This window comes from Antedon bifida, chromosome 4 (assembly GCF_963402885.1).
Source record: "Antedon bifida chromosome 4, ecAntBifi1.1, whole genome shotgun sequence".
NCBI lineage: Eukaryota > Metazoa > Echinodermata > Crinoidea > Comatulida > Antedonidae > Antedon > Antedon bifida.
In genome coordinates, this window is record NC_136229.1 from 22012993 (window position 1) to 22029395 (window position 16403).

General features: G+C 33.8%; 2 protein-coding genes across 2 annotated transcripts in view; one reads left to right on the plus strand and one right to left on the minus strand.

Annotated features, from left to right (window-relative positions):
- Positions 1-16403, minus strand: part of LOC144840774 (serine/threonine-protein kinase SMG1-like) — a 49989-nt gene that overhangs the window by 15757 nt on the left and 17829 nt on the right. The window contains exons 31-54 of the mRNA XM_078696789.1: positions 15838-16062; positions 15306-15462; positions 14952-15078; positions 14063-14656; positions 13748-13901; positions 13310-13475; positions 12688-12876; positions 12229-12415; positions 11667-11834; positions 10947-11217; positions 10660-10771; positions 10233-10403; positions 9578-9712; positions 8919-9112; positions 8459-8609; positions 8244-8330; positions 7934-8034; positions 7595-7748; positions 7288-7407; positions 6506-6954; positions 6223-6395; positions 6003-6070; positions 5812-5916; positions 5436-5521 (exon numbers count right to left, since the gene is read on the minus strand). Of these exons, the coding sequence (XP_078552915.1) occupies positions 5436-5521; positions 5812-5916; positions 6003-6070; positions 6223-6395; positions 6506-6954; positions 7288-7407; positions 7595-7748; positions 7934-8034; positions 8244-8330; positions 8459-8609; positions 8919-9112; positions 9578-9712; positions 10233-10403; positions 10660-10771; positions 10947-11217; positions 11667-11834; positions 12229-12415; positions 12688-12876; positions 13310-13475; positions 13748-13901; positions 14063-14656; positions 14952-15078; positions 15306-15462; positions 15838-16062 (4344 nt within the window). The remainder of the gene's footprint in view (positions 1-5435; positions 5522-5811; positions 5917-6002; positions 6071-6222; positions 6396-6505; positions 6955-7287; positions 7408-7594; positions 7749-7933; positions 8035-8243; positions 8331-8458; positions 8610-8918; positions 9113-9577; positions 9713-10232; positions 10404-10659; positions 10772-10946; positions 11218-11666; positions 11835-12228; positions 12416-12687; positions 12877-13309; positions 13476-13747; positions 13902-14062; positions 14657-14951; positions 15079-15305; positions 15463-15837; positions 16063-16403) is intronic.
- Positions 1784-4943, plus strand: LOC144840793 (uncharacterized). Its single transcript, XM_078696826.1, has 2 exons — positions 1784-1824; positions 2489-4943. Exon 2 carries the CDS (start codon positions 3148-3150, stop codon positions 4807-4809), a length of 1662 nt encoding a protein of 553 aa, XP_078552952.1. The 5' UTR covers positions 1784-1824; positions 2489-3147; the 3' UTR covers positions 4810-4943.

Consider the following 16403-nt stretch of genomic DNA (forward strand, 5'->3'; position numbering starts at 1 on the left):
CTTCTGGTCAAACTAGCAGGAAACCATGTGTCATAATATTTATGAAATAAAAGTTTTAGTTGAATACAGTATACTTTTGTATGAGAAATTATTCAGTGTCAGTGTACGTCGCGTGGATTTATATACGCCTGAGAACGCTCGGAACCAACTATATATATTCACTACACCATGGTATAAACAAACAATTTCTATATGCACACTCAATACCACTTTTACACAACAAACCTGTGTTGTTTTTGGATAATTACTTTTAAAAGATAATACTTAATGTAGAATAATGTATTATAGTATCAAGTAAAGTAATAAAAGTTACTGAAACGTAAACAAGTATATTTGTTGAATGTTTTTGTACATTCAACAAAAAGAAAGATATTCGATGAGATCAAAATATGTAAAGTAAATATTAAGGCTTGACCACTTGATCAATTGTTTTAAAATCCTGGACATCAACTGTACATTACATGTAGATTATAAAAGATTGTAACTTTTTTAAAAATTATTATTTTTGAAACATTATACAGTACTGTAGTTCTATTGTTTTAAACCAAAACTCTGTTTTCACATTTGATGACACATTTTAAAAATATGTACATCGGATGGATGATGGCAATATATAGTGATTTATTAAACTAAAGTATGTGATGATAAATTTCATAAAATAATCCCGGAGGTTTGACAATAAATAAGGAAACTAAAACCATGTATGTGGCCGACATAGAATCTCACTGTGTACTTAAATTTAATGGAGACTTTCTTGGTGAAATTGGTGAAGATAAGAGTAGAAGAGAGTCAAATGAGGTTACCAAGTGATGTTGCGCTCACAAAGGAATGAAACCTGATTGTTGTAGATCATTTAAATCACAAAATACAACTGTTTGATCCAAATGGTAAATTTATGAGAATTCTCATAGAGCATGGTAGAATAGATGGCTATGTACATTACCCTCTGAATATAGCAATAGATTGTGATGAGAACATACTGGCATCAAGTAGACACAGACTACAGCAATTTGATAACAATGGTGTTTTTATAAAACAAATAAATAATGATGGGTTATATTTTCCTATAGGGATCAACATAATATCTAAAATACCAAATAGGATAGCTGTGGCAGAGTGTGGAAGTAACAGAGTCAAAATATATAATTATTAATAATGTATACTGGGTAACAATTAATACGCTCATTATTCACCATTTTGTTTTTATTGTAACTTACTTTTAGAATACTACTTTTATAGTGAATAAATAAACTAAAACCATGTATGTGGCCGACATAGAATCTCACTGTGTACTTAAATTTAATGGAATACTACTTTTATAGTGCACATGTACATGGAAGCAGCATAATGTTCCATCCAAAGGATGATGACATTCATTTTTTGTTATGTATGTCAAAATATATAATTATTAATAATGTATACTGGGTAAAAATTAATACGCTCATTAATCACCATTTTGTTTTTATTGTAACTTTATATTTATTATTTGTAAACAAAAATTGAACAGTATATTTTTAAGTTTCCTTTTAGATTTGTAAATAAAACATATGTCATGTGATGTAATAAGTTTAATGATTTTTTATTGAAAAGGTGTAAACATACTGTACGCTTGATATAGTTTTGGAAAGGATTTGAATCTGGGAAATAATAGCTGTTACTAAATCAGTATGGTATCACCCATTTGATAATGGTTTCACCCACTGCCATTGAACCCACCAATCAGCTTACAAGGCAACAATGTGTATCAGTAACCTTTAGGTTGCAAAATAATCACTGAAGATCCTTTCTTTTTATGGTATATTTGAAAAAACGGGCAGAATAAATGTAAGTAAAGTCAGCTGCTTTAAATTTAATTTTGTATTCAAGGAAAAGTTATTTATAAATACTTTCATGGTGTAAAACTTTAGTAGTCAGCAAAGTTTACACAAATAAGCATTTATTATATATAAACCTTCCTCAATTGCTTTAATTTTAACAAGATCAATACAACATCACTATTCTTGCACTCCAGTCAGCAGTTACTGAATATTTTGGAAAGTCCAACAAACTATTTTTAGAATATGACATCACTTCCTGGTTTTCTGTGCCTGGATTACCTAAAACACTCAACGCTGCCGACAATTTATTGTTTATAATTCAATTCACATATTCATCTCTTTAGATTCATTGGTTACACGCTTTTTTTGTATTCATGTACATTGTATTTAAACCAACATGTAAACTAACGAACCAAATTTCATTTGCACCTGTTAAAATGACAATAAATAATATTGTATAGTAAAAACTTGAAAATATGAACGTCTCACTACACTCTGCTAAATTGTCTCTTTTGTGTAAAGTTTCTGTAACATATTTTATCGTAGTATTTAAGTATTACTATTGTACTGATGTTTTGTATTTATAATTAATCTGTGCACTGTAATAATTATGTAGTATAGATTTAACAATTAAGATTATTTATAGACTTAGTTGTTTCATTTTTTTACAGATGTCTGAACAAAAAGCATTACAATTCTTAGACAAAAATGATCTTGAATGTGCAATCTGTCTAGAAAGACTGACAGAACCAAAAACACTTGAGTGTCTCCATAGTTACTGTCTTCATTGCCTGCAGAGTTTAATTAAAACACACGGCAAAATAAAATGTCCAAAATGCTGCAAGATGTATGATGACCTAAATCAATTTGATTTAAAAGATCTTACTACAAATGAAATGTTAAGTTATCAAGTTAAATATGTGTGGAATATTGAATCTGAAAAACCACCAACATGCTCAAGCTGTGATAACCAACCTGAATACTACTGCTCTGAATGTCAGCTATATCTATGTGGAAGATGCATCAAACATCATAAAATAATTCCTTCATTAAAAGATCACCCATTGTACACATTGGACAAAAACGAAGAAGCGAAAGATCTACATAATAAATTGACTTTGAGAAGATTGAATCTGAAAAACCAACAAAATGTTTAAGTTGTGATGATAATCAACCTGAATACTACTGCTCTGAATGTCAGCTATATCTATGTGGACAATGCATCAAACATCATGAAATAATTCCTTCATTGAAAGATCACCCATTGTACAGACTGGACAAAAATGAGGAAGATGATTTGCCAAATAAATGCAAAATTCATGGAGCCTGCATGCTTGAATTTTATTGCAAAACTTGTTTTAAAAGTGGATGTAAGAAATGTGAACATGTTGTTCGTTGTTATCAAAATGAACATAATATGATTCCATTTAAGACAGCTGTAGATGAGTTTAATCAAAATGCTACAGAAGTTATAAAAAGTGCAGAAGAAATTAAAGAAAAACTAAAAGAAACACGGGAGAGTTTCATGAAAGAAAGATCCGACTTTGAGTTGAAATTAAAATTATGCAGAACAGCGATTGAATTACAAGAAGAAAACATTATTAAAAAAGCTCAGGAGAAAACAAGAGCAATGTTGATGGACCTTGACAATATTGACAAAGAAAACAAAGAACTTATTAATGGTAGAGTTAAAAATATTGACTCAAAGTTGATTAAAGTTAATGAGATGTTGCCATTAATTACCACAATGATGAACAAACCAGAAGAAAGAGAAACACTTATATCTCATGAGGCAAATATTGATGCTGTTAAAGAAGAAACTCTGGAATCAAAGTATGATGAATCAATGAAGATAACTGCCCCTAGTTTTATTCCATCTAGAAACTTAAATAGAGTGATAGATTTGGAAGGCATTGGTAAAATGTCAAATATTGAATGTGCATATGAAGTTGCTGAAGATGAGGGACCTATTACAGTCACAATGGGACAGCCATTTGAAGTGAAAGTTGTGTCAAGTTCTGCAGGAAATGAGATATCTGTATTAGCTGCAACATTAAGTAACGAATCAGACGGAGAATCAGCCACTGAAGTGAAACACCAGGGGGGTGAAGAGTACAGAATAACAGGAAGATGCTTTAAAGGAGGAGATTGGAAGATGAAGATCACTGCTAAAGGAGAAGAAATCAAAGGATCACCAGTGGATATCAAGGTGAAAGCACTTGTACATACCATTGAAAACATAGAACAGCTTAGGGTTGATAAAAAGGATACCAATAAAGTAGCAGATGTAATATTAGATAAAGATGGATATTTAATTGTATCTAGTTTTTGTAAATATTTACTAAAGTTCAACGAACAATACACATTTATTCGTAGAATAACGATAAAACAAAATGTATCGGTTTTTTGTATGCATCAAACAGGTAATGGTTACATCATGTATAGCGATACCTTAAATAAAACTGTTGTCAAGTGTGATGATCGATTTCAACAAATTTGTGCATTTGGTAAAGGAACATTAAAAAAACCTAGAGGATTAACAGTAAATAAAGAAACTAGAACTATGTATGTTGCAGATCGTGAATGTCATTGTGTGTTTAAATTCAATGTAGATAATTGTGAACTTCTTGGTAAAATAGGTTCATATGGTAACATAGAAGGACAAATGAATTATCCTGATGGACTTGCTCTTACAAAGGAGGGAAATTTGATTGTTGTAGACTCTAGAAATGACAGAATACAAATGTTTGATACAAATGATAAGTTTATGAGAATTCTTGTGGGCAGTGGTAAGAAAGATGGTTATGTTAATGGTCCTCATTACGCAGCCATAGATTCTGAGGAAAACATACTGGTATCAAGTAATCACAAATTACAATTATTTGATAAAAATGGGGTTTTTATCAAACGAATAGATGTAATCTCTAACCAGCCCAGAAGAGTAGCTGTAGCAAACTGGAAATCCAACAATGTAAAAATATATACTTATTAATAGCACATTTAATATACTTCTGGTCAAACTAGCAGGAAACCATGGTATAAACAAACAATTTCTATATGCACACTCAATACCACTTTTACACAACAAACCTGTGTCGTTTTTGGATAATTAGTGATTTACTTTTAAAAGATAATACTTGTTAATAATGTAGAATAATGTATTATAGTATCAAGTAAAGTAATAAAAGTTACTGAAATGTAAACAAGTATATTTGTTATTCACTCTTTGTACATTCAACAAAAAGAAAGATATTCGATGAGTTCAAAATATGTAAAGTAAATATTAAGGCTTGTTTTCACATTTGATGACACATTTTAAAAATATGTACATCGGATGGATTATGGCAATATATAGTGATTTATTAAACTAAAGTGTGTGATGATAAATTTCAACAAATTTGTACATTTGGTCAAGATAAAATAAAACATCCCGGAGGCTTGACAATAAATAAGGAAACTAAAACCATGTATGTGGCTGACAGAGAATCTCACTGTGTACTTAAATTTAATGGAGACTTTCTTAATGAAATTGGTGAAGAGGATAGCAAAGAGAATCAAATGAGGTTACATAATGCAATACAAATGATTAGGAAAACTACTACAAAACGAGTCACTTACTCAACAAAGTTAAAGTCAGGCATAAGATCTTGCAACCAACAGAGCCACACATAAGCACGGTTCATCTCAGAAAAGTTCTTTGGAAACTGTAAATTAAAAAAAATATAACTGGATTACTCCTAACTATGATTGATTAGGATACAATTACTATTTAGTTATTACTCAAAACAAAAATTATGCAATACCAGTCTACATTAAGCTTGGTCTGCACCAAACCTTATGTGACAAAAAAAATGTAATGTGGACATGATGATGATGATGTATGGTAATTACCATATTTGGGCATATTACTGCCATATTTGGGCACATCACCCTCGGAGCTTTATAATGAATGTGTGAATAAACACAACCACTATTTTAAGGTTGTTAAACTTACAGTTGTAATCATAGAAGCATATGTTTGCAATGTTTGTAAACAAGCTTTTATCCCCACTCTGCGTTGAGTCAACAGCCCATTCAACTCGCCTTCCATGACTTCACACTAAAAGAAATAAAAGCAAAGTAATTACAACAACATACAGTAGTGGATTAAACCAGGGTGTAGCTATAGAATTTGTAATGTTTTACCTGTGAGATAACTTGACCTTGTCCAGCATTTTTCATAACAGCTACTGCAGCAGCATGAAATGTTGGATCTAAAATAAAACATAATTTATTGATAAAATTCAGAGGTCATCCATTATCAAGACATACAGTACCTCATTGTATGCATTGTATAACAATGTTCAAACCTTGAGAATGAAAAACACTTTTCTTGTAAAAAAGAAATCTCTCAAATTTTACTTACTCAATTGAAGCTTCTTGTCCATCTCCATAACCATAATAGCAAGATGTCTCCCTCTTGTTGTGTCCAAGGCAATCTTATGCTGAGAGTGCCAACGTTCAAGCTCACTTATTTTATCTCTTATCAGCCCAAGCGATTCAGCCTTTTTCTTCTCAATTCCAAGAAATTCAATGTACCTAAAATGAATAATTGTTTGTATTGTAATACCACCAGTATCACCAAAAACATCTAATAATTTAAGGAAACTCTCTAATACTGCTTCGTACTCATTTTGTAGAACACTTACCTTTGACCTAGGGTATGCAGAGAGTGCGCTTTGTCTGACTGAGCTGCCATTACATACTCCCTCTGGAACTCAAGACTTCTATGAATCTCTTCCAATCCATGTATTTCTTGAACAGCATCGATAAAGATTGATAAGTCATCACTGAGAAGTGCCAAAGCAGCAAGCATATCATCCCTGTTTTTAAACCATGATCCTTTGACCTCTGCAACGTGTGATGAAAATAGACTCCTAGTGATCTCGCGTTGCATTTCTCGTTTACTCTGACCTCTGTTAGCTATGACTGGGTTCATTAGTCCACCGCCATAAAATGCGCTTGCAAATCCACCTTCATTTCCTGTTGTCCAATCAACCAGAGGGTCGTACACAAAGGCTTCTAATAAGGTCAACAGGGTTTCACGACCTTTCCTCATTATTTTTAAAACATCCTCAGATGATTGTCTAAAAAGGCCCTAAAAATGAATTTTAAAAAGGTTGTTGTAGTTGTTTTTGTTAACCTAAAAGTCTGTATTTGCGGTAACTGAGTGTTTAGGACTCGTGTTAAATTCCCAAACAACTCCCAGTCCACTCAGCTGTAAATGAGTACCTTGTTCCAAAATTAAAAGGCTGTATAGAAAGAAACTGGCCATCCTACCACCAAGGCAATCTAACTAGATGTTGATCCCCACACACCATGGAGATTGTACATTGTACAGTACTGTTGGTACTTCCCTGGTAACTGTTATTAGATTACGTTGCTACATTATAATACTGGCTACTTACAGTAGTACAGTACTTATGCTTACCTCGATACCAGTGACTCCAAGAGCCTGCTCCACATTCTGTGTCATTCTAAATGGAACACGTTCTGGCACTCTTAAATTCTTTCCTTTCTCAAAAGATACATTATAGTCAATATGCACAACCTGTGAAAATGTTAAATGTACATTTTGAGTCTTCATTTAAAAAGCAAATTCTGTAAATAACTGTGCACAGTTAAAAATTTCCTGTTTACTTGTTTTACAAATATATAACAGATTTCTCATCTTTTAGTTTTCACAGGTTATTCCTGTTTTTATACTTCAAATTATACGAAGAAAATCTATATCTTACGTCTCCGGTCATGAAGTTCACAAGGACGTTATCTAAATGACGGTCACCAAGACCAATTATATAACCAATGATTGACATGACCGCAGTTGACCTTGAATAGGCTTGGGTCACAGCCCACCATTCAGATGCGCTGCTAGAACAGCACCACAGCTCCCTGAAAAGAAATAAGAAAATAAATGGCATATATGACGAGAAAGAGGACAAAAGCAGTTTACTGTCCTCCAAGTTTGCAGAAAAAAAGTAGCAAATTTCAAATACAGTTTCCTGTTGATCAACCGAGCACCCACACGACGATATAATAAAAAAAAACAGAACTGGAAATAAAAATAAATCATTTACTTGGCGAGTAAATCTCCAGGTGTTTCCTGAATAAGTTCTTGTAGTACAGTCTTCACAACAGCAATTGGCCAGTCCTTCCTTGCTGTCTGTTCACTCATACCCTAAAAAAACAAGACATACACTAACAATTTAGTATGGCACTAATGGCCAAGATGGAAAGTCTATGTTCAGTTTATGTTAGTAGCCATATACTGAAAATAAAGGTTTAATCATGCTTCTGGATATACCAATTTGTGACACACTATGTTACGAATGTTTCTCTCTATCCTATCTATTTTTTTTGGCTCAAAACTCTAGGAACCTTACATACCTTTTCTTTTAGAATTGGGTTTAGCTTGTTGTAATATATTTCACTTGGTCTTGCCACCACATTGTGAGATATTGCTTGATTTGAATTCTGGAAAAAAGGAATGTCAATATAAAGTGAAAAAAAAATGAAAATGTGATGATACTATTCATTTATTTCTATTATTTTGTGTTTATGGAAAATAATAAACAAATAAACAATCAATAGAGAATGCTTACCTTCATGGCCTGAGCTGCTGCCTCTCTCTGCTGCCAGCGTTTGTAGAGTCCAAATAGTGGTGTAGCGCCATCAACCCACTGAATCAAACCAGATCGTGGCCCAAGAGGTGTTACAGAGTAATAACAAGCATGATATAATGGAGTTTCATGCCTGATAAAAACAAAATATTGTATTTTTAAATTAACAACTTCTTTAATAGTGTTTATAATCACTAATGGTTTTCCAACCATGAAGATACAGAGTATGGTACTGGTACTGGTTCAGGTAAACATCTACATAGAGACATCTGCTAGCCATTGACATAAAGTTGGCATTTAGATTAATGCTACTTTTAAGTGTACACAATATTTTTTTAAGGAATTGAACACATGAATTTGGAAGACCAAGCAACAGTGTCACAAATGCATTAATTGAGAAAGAAACCTTTAATTTAAATATTTAGCATGAAACAATACTAACCTCTTTGATTTAGCAAACATAGTATTGACAATAGCCAGAAACTGCATGATGCGTTCATCAAGATGGAGATCTTCAAGGCCTTTGAATAGGTAAGCATACTTCTTGCCATCACCACCATGGATCAGTAACTTCTTTGGTTTGGTCTTGGTGGGTAGGATAGTGACCAAACTTGCAAACTTATCAATGGTAACAACCTGTCAAAATATAATAAAAATGGTAAAAACCAAGCAAAGAATGACTTCATTTGAAATTGTGTTGTAGTGCTGTTAAAAAAAAATGAATATCAATGGTGGGTTGTGAATTCCAATGTGTGACAATAGTCATGAGGACATCTTTGGGATCCAGAAAAGTGTCCCCTTAATATAGTCCCCATATTTAGATTTTAACACAATATCAACATATTCTCTATAATCTATTAACCTATTGACTGTGTAATAGCATTTAAATATCCATTGTTTATCATATGTCCAATAAATGTGGGCTGTTCCAAAAAAGAGAAAACAAATTGTATTGCTTTCATTTATTGGAAAGTGTCCCCTTGATAGGAGTGTCCCCTTGAATAGGGGTTAATACTGTAATATCATCAGTAGAACTAAGCTATGTGCAAATCTTGAATATACCACCGTGCTTCACCTGCCTACATCATGTTTTGGTCTTACCTGCATAGGATGACAAACTAAGCCTGGTAGTGGGATTGGTGTTCCCTTCAAAGCAGCTAACTTGGTGCTAATATCTTCCATATGCAACATAAATGTAGACTTTCTTGTGGCACGCTGTTGCAATACTGCATGTAGCTGAAACAAATAAGGTTGTTGTCTTTGTAAAATACACTTCTAATGAACTATATATAGAGGTTTGTTAATAGTGAGTGACTGAGCGGTTAAGACAGTGGAACCATAATCCAGCCACAACATCAGTAAGGTTTCGAGGCTCACTCGGTCCATGGTTCTGGTGGTAGAACAAGTCTTTTCAGAGAAGGACTATAAACCGTAGGTCCCGTGTACACACATTTCTTGTGTGCACTTTATAGAACCTAATACATCTTTCAAAACGAGTATGGGGTTATCCCAATGTGCTAGTTCACACAGAGCCATTGTGTCGTGAACAAATGAGAGAGTCTTAAAGTGGCTGCACTGACATGACCTTAGAGGAGAAGCATGTAGTTGAAAAGTGTAACATCTGAGTCCACAGCGCCATGAGCAACGATGCACTCGTTGGAATTATTATTATTAAAGATTGCCAAAGAGTGAGGACAAAAGTACTGTATGTAGATGTTCATTCAATATGCATTGGAAAACAAATAAGATACAATACCTGTTTGAAGGGAGTCCAACTGATGTAAGGATTTGATGGATTCTCTGGATGTTTTAGTGAATCTAACGCTTTTGAAATACTCTCCTTGAAATTATCTTGAAATGCTTGCTCGTTGGGCGTCTCTGCTACTTTGTTAGTTATTGTTTGAACTTGTTCAAGAGCATAAATAATCTAAGAAAAAATACAACAAATTTCATTAAAATATAGTCTTCTATAGTAAGTAATTAAGTAAGTAATATGTGGTACTCAAAAGAATCTTAAACTATAATCCACTTAAGAAATGTGGCAGTGATGTCGCCCTGAAGATTACTTTTCATTCATTTTCATTGCAGAACCAAGAACAACATGTTATTAAGAATCAGTAATTCAAAAACAATACTTTGAACTACATATATAAACTTGCAAATATTGACTAAAAATGACAAACCGGTTTCATGAAAGCCTTGTACTTCTCCCATATAATGGCTTTCTTCTCATCTTTACTTAAGGAAGAGTTGCTTTCAACTTTCTTTGCTTCATCATCAATGGTGCTCAGACGTCTAGATAAATCAAAGCAAAATATTACTAAAAAAGCTGGGTAATCCCCTAAAGACTCAGATACAGTATTCTTTGATACAGTATGTAGAAAGTGAACTAATAACATATTGAGATTCATAGTGTGTACACTTAATACTTATTTAAGAAGGCACATTCAGGGTCCAACCAATGTATTACCTTGTAACGTCCAAATGTAATTGGTTCAAAGTTCCCAGCCATAGTTCATCCCACAGGATGGTAATTCGTCTCAACTCTCTTATCATCAGTTCAATATGGCTGACTAGTGTTGGATTATGCTTGGATAGCGTATCCACAATAGCCAAGAAGCAGTCCTCCAGAAGCACCATAGACTTTTCTCTTTCTTCTTCATACATTTCAGCATCCTCGTCCTTGAGTACATCTGTGGTGGCCTTGCTTGGACTTTTAGCAATCAAGCTCGGAAGGACTTCTAATAAGTAATAATGTAATTGTCGCTATTTTTACACTCATTTAAACAGCAAGATATAAGGAAACAAACAATTTGCTAAATTCTGGGAGCCTAAGTTTCTTACAACTTATTCAGGCTCAGTTTCCTTCTACACATACAATGTTTTATTATGTTTTTGAACTTGTTTATAATAATGTTAATATGTGTGGAGAATGTTCAATAAATGAACAAAAAAATCTTAAGACATAGAGAAGCTGGTTAGGCCATCACAACAACATTAGATTCTTATCTCCTCCCCTCATTCACCATTGAGCAAGTAATGTACTTTGAAACCAGCAAAGCAAACTACACTACAAGAGTAAGTCCACTGCCAGTGATTTCTCTTTTTTCTGTGGATTATGGTATTTGTAATATAATGTGTAATAATAGAAAATAGTTGAATTACTTAATAAAAAGTTTCAAGGTAATACCTTTTCCATTCTCTAGATTGTCTTTGGCAGATGATGGACACCCTACAACAGCTTGGTATACTATTAGATGAGGAGAGTCTTTCGCAACTCTGCACAAAAGGTCTGAAATGCTCTGACGCACGTATGCTTCAGGATGGTTCAAGCGGGAAAATAACTGAGGGATGATACCTATAGAACAAAACATTGTAAACGATTCATAATTTAACTTTTTGTGACACAAAATGTGATGCCATATTTGGGCATATCATACTTTTTTTTTCAAGCTAGTTTGATATTGTGTAAAGAGCTTTAGAACATTAAATGTACAAAGAACAACGTAGGCCTCTTTAAGTGGGTTAGTTAGCTATCAGTCTAGTAGTGTAGTAGGAATATGGTTTACAGTAGTTACAGAAGCTGCTTTATAGTAGTAATTTTAACACTTTTTAATGGTACTGTAGATCATTTTCTGTACATTCTTTCAAAAACATTAGGAAACAAACATTTAAACAAAAATTGATAATACTGTTACATCTGGAAGTAATGCTTTCTCACAATCACTCTACTAATTACAATTATTACTAACCTTTCCATGGAACAGTTGGCGTACTAGCAAGCCCGTTTTCCAGGACATCTCTCAACTCAGATGCATATTTCACTAACAATCTTAACAGCCTAAGAGTAGCGGTGATGTTGCCATCTTCATTGGTCTCTTCTGCATCTGTTTCTTTGTCAGTTTCTTTTGGAGTAACATTAGAGTCTTTGTCTACAACCTGAAAGGTATTATACTAGAACACATTACACATGATAAATCTTTGAATTTATGTACAAAGTATACAGTTTGATTCTCAATAGGGATATCAGTGCTAGCATTGCTGTTATAAACAACCACTATATCATTACAGTATAACTGCTTCTTTTGGGACTCCTCTTTTAAGGGAACACTTATAATATACAGTGTCTCCTTAATATGTTATCTACTGTATTATGAAGCTTTATTCAAAATAATGTCTTTATTCTCTTGTTTATAAATAAAATTACTCACCCCAGCACTAAGCTTCAAATATGTGAAATAGCTATTAGCAGCAAGTCGATATTGACTAAAAATACGTCTGCATACAAATTGCCAAACTTCCAGCAGTCCTTCTATGATGTGTGGAGGTGAATCCTCAAGTATTGGACACGCATTTATTAATTGTTTACGAACTGTCTCTCTTCCATCATGGTAGGGAGACTAAAAAAAGAAAATAAACACACACATATCATACACCTACTGTAAAGCTGTCTACACTAAGAAATTTTATGAGGAAAAAAAAATGTGATGTGCTCATATATGGACATGATGATGTCCTATCACTACCATATGTGGGCTTATCACTACCATATTTGGGCACATCACACTTTTTTGTCAAACTAGTTTGATAGTGTAGACAGAGTTTAAGGTTAGTTTCGAGAACACAAAAAGTTTTAACAAAATCTCTCTACTTAAGGAGGAGTTGGTTTAATTGAAGGGTCTATGAAGAGAAATTATACATGAACATTTGTGTTGGCGAACATCTCTTTTGCATTATGTTTATATGGCCTGCTACGGTACCTGGACTTTTCCTTTTCGAGGAATATTTGGAATAATTTTCTTAGCAACACTAATGAATAATTACAGTAGTTACCTGCATTTGTTCTGCTATGTCCTCTTCTTGAATAGTGGTTGCACTACAGTGTGCCTGACTCACAATCTGCATTATACATTTACTAACATCATTAGTGACCTCAGCTGGTAACAAGAACATCAGTTTTGTTTCCTCTTCATGTAATAGTGGTACTCCACCTTCAGAGCTGTAAAAAAAAACAATAATTTCATACTATACTATTACTACAGTAGATGTACTAACTACAGTAGAATCTATAAAATGACACATGACATGACAAAGTGTCCCTTCATAGGGTTTCTCCTGAACAGGCGCTAGTGATTTAATGCTTCTTGTTCCTTTCACCATTTCTCCCAAAGAGGGTCTACTGTATCTTTATAGAGGAAGTATAAAAAATAGAACAGATGTATTTTCAACAAACAGCACCCACTAATGCGTAATTATATATTTTCACTTTACCTTGCAATATCTACTGCTTTGCGTCCCCACCTATAGCACCAGGAAGCCAGTGAAGACCATGCCTTGGACAGAGTTGGTGCCTGCATAGTGCTAAGATGTAACAGCTTACCACATACCGCATCAGTCTCACTTATAGCAGGGCTACACCCAACAGCTGAAAAACAATATGAAACATTTCTAGTAAACAAGAAATTAACAACAATTTGGCTGCATTAATTTTACCGTACAATGGGTATGTAAATACATTTAATTACTGTCCTGGCAAAGATACATACAGATAATAAGTATATACATGGATAATCTCAAAATATATACCTTCGAGTTGATCACTCAGTCCTGAAGCCACGGTTGATACACCAAAGCCCAGGCTAGCTCCATTGTACTCCATATCAATGAGCAACTTTAAATTCTGTGATATGGTATTTGATGGATTCGAACTAACACTCTGCTTTAAGTAAAAAGTCGCCGTCTTGTAATCTCCAACAAACCACTTCACAAGATTCAGCAAAGATCTTGAGTTAAGATCGGCTAACGTTGCTAGTTCGTGACCGACAACCATTCCAGTGCTAACTAGTGGTGCATATTTAACGATCGCTTTTACCAGCAATTCGCAAGCATCTATTTTTTGGCCCATGTTATGCAGAAGTTTTGCAGTCTCCCTCATTAGTTGTAGTACATCTACCAAAGCAGTGTCTTGTTCATGGAGTGTTTGCATGGCCAGCAGTAGTGGTTGGCTGTGTTTATTGTTACTGTTCTGGATTTCCATGTTAAAGATGTTTGGTACGACTTCAGTGTTGTTGACTAAATCAGCCTGACTCATAAGGTGTTTTAGAGCCATACTGTAGTTGCTGTGTTTGCGAGCTATTTTCGCTGTTGCTAGATGCAATTTTGCTATTTTCTTTGAAACACCTAAACAAAAATAAAGTTATCATTTTAAAAATGGACAAATGAATAAATGATAGAGAGCTTTCAACATAGGACTATGTAAATTAGGTATTACACAATTTGTTGCAAGTCTTGTCATCCACTAAAATTTATTTTGATAAATATTATATGTATGTCTGGGATAAAAGAATCATCACCTGAATCTAGAATTGACAAAATTGGGTCCTATGACTCACAAAACTGGGATACTAAACTCAAACGCAGGCGCACAATACATTAACATGACATCATAGGTCCTAATACAATGCAAGTTGAATACCTTTCGTTCCTGAAGATGAGTTAAGAAACTCTTGGTACTGTGACATTACTAATGACGTATGGAATACATTAATATTGTGTATGATACCAGACTGAAGAATAGCCTCAGAAAATGGAATCTTTTGATCCTGAAAAAAATAAAACCAATATATTTTAATTAACAATAATATGTTTTTATAGTATTATAACAGGACCAATGTTATTTGTGGTACTGATTTTAGCTATGGGGAAATCCTGGGACTGGAACAGAGCTAGTATTGGAACCTAAGACCTTGGGACGAAGTGACTTGCCATTATGAATAAGTCCACAACAAATACTACTTTCATAATTATAAATCTAACTTTATAAGTGTACCTTATCCTCTGATGTATAAATATTCTTCAAAAGCCGCTGACATTGTCGTAATGTGTTTTCTTGAGAGACTCCTAGAGACGGCCATTCAAGGCAAGCTATTCTACAACAGTCATAAGCTAGGCTTGCATTGTTATCCAGCAGTTTGTTCACAGTCAGCCTACAATACAATCAATTTGATGAGTATGATTAGTATGTTTATAACAACAATGTTCTAGAATTTATAGGTCTGCATGAAGTCATGGAGAAAAATCCTCTTCAAGGAGACACCCAAGAAAGTGTGCCCACTTAAGGGTTTCCCCTGAATAGGGGTTGCACTCACTTTATCACACAAAGTAAATTGAATGGAATAGAAAAGTATTGAATGAATGAATGAATGAATGAAATTGATTTATAGATAAACCATGGGGTTTATACCTTCATAAATGAACTTAGAAATTGAGGGATGAATCCGTAGTCTATCTATCCTGTAGTAATAGACATCTAATATTAATATTGTGCAAATGATCCTAAACTGAGTTACATATACACTTACAACTCTTCTTGCACAGTGTGAACATCTGATGGTGCACATCCGGTGGTATGCATATGTGTCACGCCTCTTATCAACTCCAGCAGACTTTGTGTTCTGTGGTTTTCGGGGTTCCAAGATGTCTGCCAATTTGATAGTTTGATTGGCGCAGCGAGAGAACATCCTGGAATCAAGTCGAGGTGGTGGCTGACCGATTCAAAATCATGCTCTTCAAACTTTGACAAAGCTCTGAAAAAAGAGGGTTCATGATTAGATTGCAGGGGTTAGATTTATCAAAAATGCCAACATCCAAGTCACATAGACTCACTTATGATTAAGCTGCGTCGTTGAACCAGCGAAAGCTAGAGTAAAAATGCACGTTTTACGGTTTTATTCCCTTTGGATCATCCAAAAGAAATATTATTTGAATACTATACAGAGATCCATATGAACCTTTTTACCAAAATAATATTTTTTTTAAATTTTAGATGACAAAAGTCCTTTCCATAACTGAAATAAAATTGTTTATTATAATTTAAAAAAAGCCTCAGATTCACTTAAGTATCTTGACTTAATCAAAAAGATTGATA

What these genes read in the sequence shown, in the direction of transcription:
- LOC144840793 (XM_078696826.1), top strand. Translation starts at nt 3,148, where the DNA reads ATGCTTGAATTTTATTGCAAAACTTGTTTTAAAAGTGGATGTAAGAAA.